The 12,631-nt window shown below is 50.4% G+C and overlaps 1 protein-coding gene across 20 annotated transcripts in view; it reads left to right on the top strand.

Annotated features, from left to right (window-relative positions):
• The first annotated feature begins 4,206 nt into the window (after positions 1 to 4,206).
• ANK1 (ankyrin 1) overlaps positions 4,207 to 12,631 on the top strand; it is a 246,513-nt gene continuing 238,088 nt past the window's right edge. For all 20 annotated transcript variants that reach the window (XM_065519140.1, XM_073998714.1, XM_005563189.4 and 17 more), the window contains exon 1: positions 4,207 to 4,637. In XM_065519140.1, the coding sequence (XP_065375212.1) occupies positions 4,512 to 4,637 (126 nt within the window). In that variant the 5' untranslated portion in view covers positions 4,207 to 4,511. The remainder of the gene's footprint in view (positions 4,638 to 12,631) is intronic.

Below are 12,631 nucleotides of genomic sequence, written 5' to 3'. Positions count from 1 at the left end.
TGATGATGATGATGATATGAATGATGATGATGAGGATGATGATGCTGGTGATGATGCTGGTGATGGTGATGATGGTGATGATGCTGGTGATGATGATGCTGGTGATGGTGATTGTGGTGATGGTGATGATGGTGATGGTGATGATGGAGATAATGATGATGGTGATGATGAGGATGATGATGATGATGCTGGTGATGTTGATGCTGGTGATGGTGATGATGTTGATGATGATGCTGCTGATGGTGATGATGGTGATGATGATGATGGTGATGGTGATGATGATGTGAATGATGATGATGAGGATGATGATGCTGGTCATGATGCTGGTGATGGTGATGATGGTGATGATGATGTGAATGATGATGATGGTGATGATGCTGCTGGTGATGATGATACTGGTGATGGTGATGATGGTGATGATGATGAGGATGATGATGATGGTGATGATGCTGGTGATGTTGATGCTGGTGATGGTGATGATGGTGATGGTGATGGTGATGATGGTGATGGTGAGGATGAATATGATGGCGATGATGCTAGTGATGATGATGATGATGGTCTGTTGCAATGGGGAGTATGGAGAAGGGTTGCATCATCTTTTCTCTGAACAGGAGTGAGGAAGCTCCTCTGGCTACTGAGATGCTGGTGTTGCCCTGGTCCCTCATTTCAGTAGGAACTCAGCTAGAGCTCCCACCATTTACTTATCACTCTCATGGTGTCCAGATCAGCCTGTTAGAGGCTTCGGACCATAGCTTCAATACTACATTCCCACTTTCTCTTTCTCAGCCTGAAATCTTCCCAATATATAATAGGATACAGGGGAGCTACCTCATAAGTAGACCAGGGACATGAACAGGACTCTCATTGTACCCCAACTGAGATTTTTGAATATTCAGGGCCACAGTCACCACTCTAAGTGTTGATATGAGGGGGACTCAGGCAAGACTTTCCTATCTACCAAGTGCTGTCTGCTGTTCCTTAAGGATAATATATTCCCTTTGAGTCAGAGAGATTATTGTTTCTTTCTAATCTTCAAAAGGCTTCTATAAAGATTTAGATCTACAGGAGGAATCACGGTTCTGGGGCTGAAGGAGCCTTAGACACCAACTAGTCCATGAAGAAACTGACACTCTGTACAGCGCTTGATGTTTTACTGAAACATTTAACATTCTCTTTCTCTTCTGGTCCTCCTGACAATCCTTCGAAGGAGGTAATATCAGCACTCTTGTTTATAGATAAAGAAATGGAGTGATTTAGTGCAGTGCAATGGTTAAGACTCCACAGCCAGCTGCTCAGGATTCAAGTTCTGGTTCTGCTATATTTTATTTTATTTTATTTTATTTTATTTTATTTTATTTTATTTTATTTTTAGAGACAATGTCTCGCCCTGTCACCCAGAATGGAGTGCAGTGGTGCAATCATAACTCACTGCAGCCTCAAACCCCTGGGCTTAAGTGATCTTCCTACCTCAGCTTCCTGAGTAGCTGGGACAATACTCATGAGCCACCATGCCTGGCTAATTGTTTTATTTTTTGTAGAGACAGGGTCTCACTATGTTGCCTAAGGTGGTCTTGAACTCCTGGGCTCAAGTGATCCCCCAGCCTCAGCCTCCCAAAGCACTGGGATTACAGGCAGCTCCACTATTTACTAGCTGTGTGACCTTGAATAAGTTACTCAGCCTCTCTGTGCCTCATCTTTCCTATCTGTAAAGTGGTGATAATGCTTGGTGCAATGGAAATGCTGCTATTTTTTAATGATTATTCCTTAAACCAGGACACAGTAGACCTGTGAATTTCTTCAACACATGTTTATCAAGCCCCTACTATTTGTCAGGCACTATGCAACTGCTGCAGATACCAGTGAGCAAAACCAGACACTACCCCTTCCCTTATGGAGATTCAAGTCTAGTGAGAGAGCTATGCATGAATCCAATCAACCACACTAATGTAAAATTACGTGTGTCATGAAGGAGGCACACATGATGTTACTGCAAGAGGATAGAGCCAGTCTGGAGACCCCAGGGAAGTGAAGACCGCAGTGAAATCTGATGAGTGAGTTGGAGTTAGCTAGACTGGGGATGGGGGTGGAGAGGACACAGGGCAGTCTGGGCAGGGGCCATCAAGGACACAGCAGCCTGGTAGAGGGACGACATGGACCTGCTCAAAGCCTGCTGAGGCTGGAGCACAGGGACCAGCACAGACCTGGGCGAGATGAGTCAGTGGGTAGGAAGGGCCTGATCATTCAGGTCTTCATAGGCGGTGTAACAGATTCTGATCTTCAGGAGCAAAAAGGAAGGATGCTAAGTGGAGAAGTGACAATAGCCAGATCTGTGATGTGCAGTCCATCCTGCAGTGGAGGGTGGACAGGTGGGTGGCCAGAGGGAATGGAGACATGACTGTGAGGAGGCCCAGGGGAACAGTGGCCCTGGGGCCCGTGCTCAAGGAAGAGGGCTGTGCTGGAGGTAAAATACGTGTGTTGTCGGTAGGTTGATTACAGCCCAGGCCAGGGGGTGAGTTGGCCTGGGGAGACAGTCTAGAGCTGTGCTGTGTAATAGAGTAACCACTAGTCAAATGTAACTATTAAGCCATTAAAATGTGCCAGGTCTGAATTTAGGTATGCTGTAAGTGTGAAATACACACTGAATGTTGAGCTTAGTAAAAATGTGAAATGCCTTATTCATAATAAATCCATTGCATGCTGATGAAATATTTTGAATATATTGAATTAAAATGTATTATTAAAATTCATTTTACCAGTTTCTTTTTTTTTTTTTTTTAAAGATATGGCTACTTGCAAATTTAAATTCCATATGAAATTGGGATTTGTGGGTTGCACTGTGTCCAGAGTGAGGAGACTTCAGTCCAGGACCCAGCCCTGGGAAATCGTCTTCAAAACAAGGCTTCTGCCGGAAGACTGCAGGTGGAGAAGGGGCTGGAAGGGCAGAGGCGTGGGGGTGGGGGGTGGTGGGAGGCGGGGGGAGGTCCTGTGAGGCAGCGCTTGCGGGCTGCAGGGGTCAGAGACAAGGCCCAGTTGCTCCCAAGTTTGCACAGCGTGGGGCCCAGCTCGCAGGCCCAGGACGTCGTTCTCTGCAGCTTGGTAGACGCCTCCTTTCTGGGCTCTAGCCTGGCTGGGTAAATGTCTACAGTAAGCCCTCAGCTTAGGGAAGGCAGAAGGAGGCAGACTATTTCATAATAACTCTTCTCCGAGTCTCAAATATTGTTTTTCACAACTCCTTCCTTAGCCGTTTGTGGAAAAAGAGCTCATCCCACGAGATGGAGAGGTAGTGGGTGGGCGGTAGCTCCCGAGCCGGGGACCCCGGCTGGCTCCTGTGCCGCGTGACGGGGTGGTTGGCTGAGCCCGAGGCCCCCTCCGCCTGCCGCAGGCTGGGTTGGCGCTGCGGACCCAAGTGCAGCTCTTCTCCGCGGGGCACGGGCGCAGGCGGCGTCCCCAGGGAGGGGTGCGCGGGAGCGCCGGGGAGGGCGGGCGGGCCTGGAGCGGGGACCTAGTTCCACTTCTGTCCCAAAAAGACTCAAAGGAAAACAATTTACTTGATCCTGGACACGTTTTCATTTATAATTGGGAAATATGCAAATGAAAAGGCCCACATGGCCTGAAAGGGGCAAATCAAGCTCCCAGCGCGCGACTCGGGGAACTGGCTTTTCCCCAGGGAGCCCCGGAGGCGCGCGACCCCCGCCGAGGGCGCCCGGGGCGGAACCGCGCGGCTGGCTTTGGGGTGGCGCGTCCGGGCCCTCAGGGGCCGCCGCCCGGGGGCGCCCCAGGCCCGCCCCCCGCCCTCTGCCGCCTGGCCTCCCGGCAGAGCCTGCCCTCCCGGCGGAGCCTCCGCTCCCGCGATGTCGCCGCGCTCGCCGCCGCCAGGCGCGCTGGTCCGCCCGCCGCAGCCTGCCCTCTTTCCCCGGCTTGGCCCTGCGGCCCGCGGCGGGGTCCGGGGTAGAGCGGCCGCTTTGTTCCCGCCGCCCGACGGCGAGGGGCTCTGCAAAAGCGGAAGCCCGGCGCTAGCCATGACCCCGTGCGGACGCCCAGCGCGCCCAGCCTCGCCGCTCCGGCCGGGCCCCCGGGCCTTCCCGCGCTGAGCGCCCGAGTCCGCCCCCTCCGCGGCCGCTCACCGCCCGCCGCCGCCGCAGTACAAGCCGCCTCCCCGCCCCCGCCCCCCCGCGCCGCCGCCGCCGCCGCCGCCGCCGCCGCCGCAGGAGAGGGAGGGAGGCGGAGGGAGGGAGGCGGCGGGCCCAGCCCAGAGCCCGTCCCGGGCGCCGGCGAGCGAGCTCCGGCCGCGGCGGCAGCGCCATCCCGGGCCGCGGGCAGCCGCGCCTCGCCCTCAGCGCCCGGAGCTGCCTTCGCCTTCCCGCGGCCCCGCCGCAGCCGGCCCGCGGCGCGCCACGGACGCTGTCCCCTCGGCGGAGCAGAGACCCCTTCCCCTTCTTAGGGGGTGTCGTCTCTGGGATCGCTGAGCGCTAGGGGTTCAGGAGGCGGGGACGGGAGCGCCGTGACACGCCATGGCTCAAGCGGCCAAACAGCTGAAGAAAATCAAAGACATCGAGGCGCAGGCCCTCCAGGAGCAGAAGGAGAAGGAGGAATCCAACAGGAAGCGGAGAAACCGCTCCCGTGACCGAAAGAAGAAGGTAGGAGGGGGCGGCGGTGAAAGCGCCGCGGCGCCTGGAAGTGGCTGCTGGGGACAGGGGTCGGGCGGCCCGGGACGCGTTGGGGCGCGGGGCCCGGTGCGGCGGAGTTGGGGGCACCCGAACGGGGAGGGCTTCGTGGGCGCAGAGGAGGGACGGAGGCTTCTGCGCGGCCGGGAAGGGGACAGGGCGGGAGGCTGGAAGGGCAGAGCGGGTGGCCGGGAGGCTGAGGGCGCGCAGAGCCGCCCGCCCGCTGCTCGCGGAGACCTTTCAGAACCTTGGACAGCGCCCGGCAGGCCCGCGGGGCTCTAGGACCAACTTTCCCGACCTTGGCTACCAGCCGCGGGTGGTGGGCTGCCCTGCTCGGGCGCGCCGCCCCCGCTGGCTTTCCAGGAGAGCTGGTTTGGGTAAACGCGGCTCCAGTCTCCGGGGGGGCAGATCTGCCCGGCGCCTCCCTAGGTGACCCACTCTGGCGCGGAGACCTTCTTTCCCAGGTGTCTCTGAACTGGAGTGGGGCTCCTGACCTTCCTTGACCCTTCTCAGGGAGCACCTTTCCTGACCCTCCGGATCTGGTAGCGGAAAAGAAGGCGCCTTCTCCTCTCCTCGGGGCATTTGGCAACATCTTATGCTCAGGTCACTCAAGATGAGCCACCCATGACAGGGAGGGGAAGTTCCTTTGGAAGCCAGGCACTGGTGCTCCAGCCTGGCCCAAAGGCCTGGTCAGAGACCAGCTCTGTCCATGGGCAGGCATCCCGGGTATTTCTGTGCCGGAGTGCCGAGACAAGATAGGCCTGTAAAGACCCAAACCTCCAGGGGCAACTGTTGCTGTTTTTAGCCCTTTTTGGGTCTGGGGTCCTCTTACCCCTGATCAAAGCACCTTGAGAAACACCTTAGGTCAGAAACACCTTTGATGGTGAAGGGAGGGTGACAGAAGTCAGGGTGCCTTAGAGCCACGGAGGAGGCCAAGAGTACGTGGGTGTAATTCTGGGAATCGGAGATGCTGAACTCTGGCTTCAGGAGAGCCATTTTCACCTGAAGAAGTCGATGTGGGACCCAGCCTGCACTGCTGCCTGGCAAGGAGTGGGACCCCTCAGGCTTCCAGGGAGAGGCTCTGGCCTTGGTTGAGAAAGAAACATGGTTTCTTTTCCTGAAACTGTCTCATTCTGAGAAAGAAGTTTGGAGCCTGTGGCTGACAGCAGAGTGTTGGGGAGCAGGCTGTCTGTGGGCCACACACCCCTTGACAGTTGGTCAGCAGACCAACATCCATCCTCTTCCTAGAGATGTTCTCTGATTTCAAAGGAAGTAACCAGCACTCTCTAGGCTTTCCTGTACCCTTCCAAAACCGACGTCCCCACCTCCCTTGAGGGATTGCCATCTTGTGTGTAAATAGTAGTTTCACAAAGACACCACCCCTTTAGAGGACCGAAAAGGGGCCTTTCCCAAACCGATGATGAATCAGAGTTTGGGTTGGTGCCACCGAGAGAGAATCTCCGCAGGTCCCTCTGCGGGGGTCTAAAATACCAGAGCCCGTCTTGTGAGTCAGGCAGGGGAAGTCTGGCTCTACGCTGCGATGCTCACCCACTTTCTTGGCTTGAATGTAAACTTCTTCTCGGTAAGGAGTGCTCTGTGTTTCCATTCCTGCCTCCTGCTTTTGGAGCCAAGGCGCTCCTCTTCGAGCTGCTCACTCAATGTTCTCATCCACCTCTCTCTCCCAGGCTTCCTTCTTGACGCTCCTGACACCATAAATCATTTTTTGAAAATAGTCAAAAAAACCCTCTCCCACCCCCTCTCCTGTGATTCCTTTCCATTCTGTGAAAATTTCCTTTAATATAACTCTGAATTCTGAATATGTGTAATACACACATATAAAAGTGGTGATTTCAATATTCTTTTTGCTTCTTTGGTCTTAATCTTTACATTCATAGTAAACCTCATTTCTTTTTTTTCTTTTGGTGATAGATGATAATATTTAATATATTCATCCCCCCAAATGGTGTTATCTTGTTTTACTAGCCGGTCGCAGCATACTGCGTCAGTAAGCGTTCAAAAATCTTCCATTCAGATTTTCATTATTTTATGCAGTATCCTGGGTGCTATGATTAATATAACGATAAGAAAATTTTCATTTAAAGTGATAGCAGTGACGCAAACTATTAGGACAGATTCTTTGGGTGCAGGGGAGATGGTATGGGGTGGGATATAGGGATGCTTTGTTCGTTTTTTGTAAGGGCTATGAGTTTTCTCAGCCATTGGGATGGTCTTGAGGGCCATCTCAGAGAATAGAGTTACAATTTATAGCAAAATTGAAAATCACAAGCAGATGGAAAGCTCTAGAGGGAAAGGTGAGGGAGGCAGTGCAGAAAGGAGCATTTGAACAAAGCTTACACGGGGCCTGGTGAGGCAGAGGGCCTAGGGCTAACTCAAAGGTTCATATAAGGTGAAGTCTAACTAAGCCATTTTTCATGAAGGAGATAATTTTTCAAGGTGAAGTGTATTAAAATCAGGCAGCTGAGGACTTTACAGCTGCTCACACAGACTACAGAGTGTGTGGACCCAGCCTCCGTTTCTTATACCAGCACGCAGAAAGAATCTCATACATGCAAACAAACATTTTATTCCAGGATATTGGTCTCTTGTGTGGATAGATAGCTGAGCCAAGGGCATTCTGAATTAACTTAAAGGAAACGTGTTTGTCCCATGGGTAACCTACTTACCAGGGACTGACTGAGCAGACCGCATCCCTCCCGTTTGTAGAAATAACCGCGGTTGTAACTTTGGCGACGGTTGCAGTTTTTACAGTTGATGATATTGTGTGGGAAGGCGCTTGCTAAGGGGTGCTGTGTGCGGCGGGTGGAGGAGGCTGGTGTTGTGACGCACTGACTGACACAGATAGAAGCTACCTCGACACAGGGAACTGAGCTAAACTCTAGAGCTCTAACGATTCCTGCTTCTCATGGGGCTTCATTCAGTGCTGTGCATGTGCAGAGCCAACCTTGTCAGCCACTTGCTGTTGTAGCTGCAGCTTAAAAAAAAATCAAGCATTTATGATATTTACTGATAAGTCCCTCTGCTTTTGAAGGTTGGAATGGAAATAAATTGCAAAGCATGTGTAAAGCAGGCATTTGCATGAAGAATGACAGCTTTTGAGGGCTGAGGGAGCCTGTGGCATAAGAATGTGTGTGCTTTTTATGTTTACCCAGAGCTTGAGGGTAGGAGGAGAAGAGGACAGGGAGGTGGGAGGAAAAGTGAGGCAGAGGATGGAAGAAGGCAGAATTCAAGGAAGGAAGAGTGGATAGGGAGAGGAGCGCTGACGCCTTGGCCCTGAGTGACAGGTTCACACTAAGCCGGCTACCTTCAACACTATGAGACCCCAGGGTAGTGTTTACTCAGCTCTCTCCTTGTCCCTAGTTATGTTCACCTACTTCATCCTCTGATGGTGAAAGAAAAGGACCATGTCCTATTCATAGCTGTGTACCTGACACCTAGCTCAGTACCTGACACAAGCAGCAGGCAGTGGATGTTGGTGGAGTGAATGGTTGAATGAGTGAATTAATATAATATTAATCTCTGCTTGCCCAGATGTTGTCTTGGTTGCAGGCATGTGTTCCGGTGAATAATACACCCTTTGACTGACTGTCTTTTGGGGGCATCTGGAAAAAGCCTGATCTTTTTTCCTTTTCTAATCATTTTCAAAGCAATAGAGATTTGTAGGCACGCAGTGGAACCATCTAATCTTTTGGTGCAGTGAATTCCACCACTGAGCATGTAGTTAGTTCCTTGCAGGGTCTCTGCTACACTAAATGTCAAGTGGGTTTAGACATTTGTAACAACAACAGTGTTTGCACAGGGTCCCAAGGAGCCAGGCACTCACAAGGAGGGATGGAGGAAGAGTGCAGGAAGAGAGAAAAAAAGCCCAGATGTGGAGAGTGGCCTCTGCCACTTAGCTGTGCAGGCAGCTCCATCAGTCTTTCCAGTCTATGCAGCAGTAATCGAAGAGCCTGCAGCCTTCCTCTCTCAGCAGGAGGAGACCCTGCTCCTGGACAGGAGGGTTTTTTGTGGATCCAATGATTGGAATCACAGGGGAGATTTGGGGTGGGGGCATCTGCGTGAGACTGGAGGATTGACAAGGAGGCTTGGTGGGTCTGGAGGTGGGGAAAGCGGGATGGAGGGAGGAAAGTTAAGCATTAGAATCATATCGGCCCATGACTCTCATTTGCAAAAGGCCTCAAATTTCAACTTCTGCTGTTATCTCCAAAAGGTTTTATAAATCCAATCCAAGAGATCGCCGACAGAATTGAAAGAGAACAGTGCTCATCACACATCTTTAATCTGGGTCCTGTTGCTAAACCATTTCACTAATATATGTTGTGGCATTAATGGATATTTATATGTAAAGCCTCAATTTGGCTTTTGATTAGCATATTTATGTTGTATTGCATGTGAATTATTAGAGCGTTGGTTTCTTTGTTGCAAGCCTTTAAAACATACCACAACTTTGGTATCCCTGCTTTGGCATTTCTTCTTATTTTAGTACCTTGGGAGCCTCAATAAATGGAGGTGGGCCTGCCTCTCTGGAGCTCTGGGAGGTGCCGGCAGGGGCTGAAGATGTGGGAATTTTCCCAGCCTGCCTCCTGTCCATTTTTTCAGTCCAGCTCCTCCCTCCTTGCTGCAGAGGTAGCAGCAGTGGGGGCTGTTCCCAGGAGCTCTCCTCACTTCCCAGCCATAGGCTAGACCAGGAGAGCAGGGTTTTGAGGGCTGAGAAGATGTTACACTCTGATTTTCGGCTGCTGCTCCACCTCTATGAGGGGTGGCTGTGAGGAGCAAGTGATATGCAAACCATCTAATGCAGGACTGTCTCAGAGCAGGGGCAGCAGCAGCCGAAATTCAGAACCTGGAGCAAGTCACCTCCCTGGGCAGGGGACACGAGCCAGCTTCCAGTGTCTCCCCATTTCTTTTGCTCACCCCAGCAAAGGCTGCTGGCTCACCAGTTCTGCTCCTCTCTTCTCAATGTGGCAACACTTAAAAAAAAAAAAAAACAAAACAAAACCATCTGAGGCTTCTTCCCCGTTTTCACAATAAAAATGAGCGCGTAGTGGCGAGTGTGTCCTATGTACAGGCACTCTTCATCTGTGTCAGCTCACCCCTGCGTCTGCTTTGGCAACACCTTTGAATAGGCAGTCCTGTCATTGATTCCTTGCTCCTTCAATGTCAAAGCCCATCACTGTCGCCTGCAAGAAACCTTTCATATCTGCCCCCTCCTCACCCCCACCCCACGGCTCTCTCTGCGCCTTTCACACATACACACATGCACATGCAGAAGTTCTTGTTTTATCTCTTCTACTAAATTGTAAGTACTTTGAAGCCAATGCTTGAGTCTTTGTACATAACCATTCACTACATATCTATGGCTTGTAGAATTGGTTGAAAAGCTACATTTAACTAGTACAGGTTTTTTTTCTTAGTTGTTCTTTTTGATTTTGAGAAAGTTGACCCTAAAAAATTGGTACCAAGTAAAACTATTGTTTCCCCCCACCTTGAATTATTCTGACTGAAATAAAATCTATTGTACTGTTTTTTCTTTTCTTTTTTTTTTTTTTGAGATGGAGTCTTGTTCTATCGCCCAGGCTGGAGTATAGTGGTACAATCTCGGCTCACTGCAACCTCCACCTCCTGGGTTCAAGTGATTCTCCTGCCTCAGCCTCCAGAGTAGCTGGGACTACAGGTGCGCGTCACCATGCCTGGTTAACTTTTGTATTTTTAGTAGAGGTGGCATTTCACTATGTTGGCCAGGCTGGTCTTGAACTCCTGACCTCAGGTGATCCGCCTGTCTTGGCCTCCCAAAGTGCTGGGATTACAGGCGTGAGCCATCACACCCCCACCCAGCTAGTATTTGTTTTTTTGAGAAAGGCAAATCAACTTTGCCTGGTTCTCTATCTCCATTTCTGGTTCTTGAGAAGCTCAAAAGTCTGCCTCCTACAGAACACTGGCTTGAAGTCGGCTGCCCGGGTTCCAGTTTGAGCTCTTGCATGTATCAGCTACGTGTGCATAATAAGCCTCTGAATTTCCTCCAACCTCAGTTTGCTCATCTGTAAAATAGGGATGAGGATCAAATGAGATAATAAATGAGAGCGTGCTTTGTAAATTTTAAAATTCCCATATATTTAATGGATTATAGCTAATAATATAATGATTGTTCATAAAGTTATTCTTTCTAATAAATCCTTTATCAAGGTTCATGCCTGGCCTTCCAGTGGCATTGTGAAGTCTTGAGGTTTGCTGGGGAAGGCCAGCTTGTTATTCTTTCAGTACGGAGAAATGAGAAAAGGATACTTTATATCATATCTTCATTTCATTTTCAGGAAAAAAATGAATTTTCTATTTGGACAGGATTTTTATTGCAGACCTGCTCAGTAATCTGCATGGATTCAGTCGACAACTTCCAGGTGGGCCTAGATACTTGTAAGCTTTATTGAAGTCCTGTGTGGCACCTGTGCTGTATATCAGAGGGGAACATAAAAGGGCTTCCTAACTTTGCTGAGACTCCCATGGCTGTTAGATGAACAGGTAGTAAATCTGGGTGTGAACTGTCACAGATAATGGAATGTGTGGTGTTATGGGGAGACCAGATTCCTCTGGCGGAGACTCTCTGGATCTTGGGCACACAAAGCACAGCACATTCTCCAAGAAAGGAAAACTTGCATTGGAGACACTGAAAGTGAAAGCAAAGATGTAATGGCCAGCCAATTAAAAAAAGAAGAGAGCACCATTTTTTCCTTCTCATTTACTTCCAATGTGACTGGACTCTTCTTCTCAAAGATTTCCCTGTATTTTTACAAGGAAATTGTACATGTCCCATTGCTTTTGCATCCATTGGCGAGCATTGACAATGATACTTGCAAAAAAACTTCTTTCTTTATCAAGGGAGGTGCCTGCACTTATAAGGGTCTCTAGTGTTCCTCGTGCATGACATGTGTTATCATGCTCTGTCGCCCAATAGGTTGGTAACCCCAGAACTGGGGCTCCAACCCAGACACACCTGACTCCAAAGCTTATTCACAGCCCACAGCACTAGACTACTCCCCCAGGTACTGGTTGTGCCCTTAGGATATTCAAAGCTATGCTAGGCACTGAGAGAAGAGTCAAAGCTGAAGCTGTCTTGCCTTCTCTGTCTGGACACGGTGACTCATGCCTGTAATCCCACCACTTTGGGAGCTGAGATGGGAGGATCACTTGAGGCTAGGCATTCAAGACCAACCTGGGCAACATAGTGAGACCCAGTCTCCACAAAAAACTTAAAAACTGAAGATAGTTTTCCTTCTTTGAAGTGAAGGACTTACAAATTAGTGGAAAAGCTGCCAGAGGTGGAAGTAACCTCAGGCAGAGGATGGAGAGCATAGGGCAAAGCCTGTGGCCTCTGGTTCCAATGGAAATGTGGGTGTCCGAGGCCCCTCTGAATGTCTTGGAGCTGAGGACTCTGTCCACCGGGCCCTGAGATTAACATAGAGTGCAGATGAAAAAGCAGGTGAAAACGGAGTCCTGGGGTTTCGGCTTTGTTTCTGGCTAGTCTGTCTCTTAACAGGTTAACTTTCCTCTTAACTTCTGTTTGGAGATTCTCTGTTCACCACATCGTCAAGTCCACATCTTCTCTATATAATCACTTCATAATGTGTGGACACTAGTCAATACACAGGGGTGGCATTGCTGCCATGATCATCTGTTTTTCCTGTTATCTGGGACTTTAGCTTTTCATGTGGATGCTTCCCAGGCCTGTCCCAGAAGCACCTGCCAGGAGCCGGACACGGAGATGATACGATGAGCAGGGTGTGAACGGATGAGCCCGGCTGGCTCTTGCTCCACAGCTCTCTCCCGGCTCTTGCATCCCCGTGGTTCTGTCGCCTGCCCCTAAGAAGTCGGGTGGTCTGAGTAGTTTCCAATGTGCGATATCACATTTGCATACAAATGTACATATGTAAGTGTGTGTATGTGTGTGTACATAT

The sequence above is a fragment of the Macaca fascicularis genome, chromosome 8 (assembly GCF_037993035.2).
Source record: "Macaca fascicularis isolate 582-1 chromosome 8, T2T-MFA8v1.1".
NCBI lineage: Eukaryota > Metazoa > Chordata > Mammalia > Primates > Cercopithecidae > Macaca > Macaca fascicularis.
Note: the sequence above shows the minus strand (reverse complement) of the source record. Positions and strands in the feature narration are given on the sequence as shown.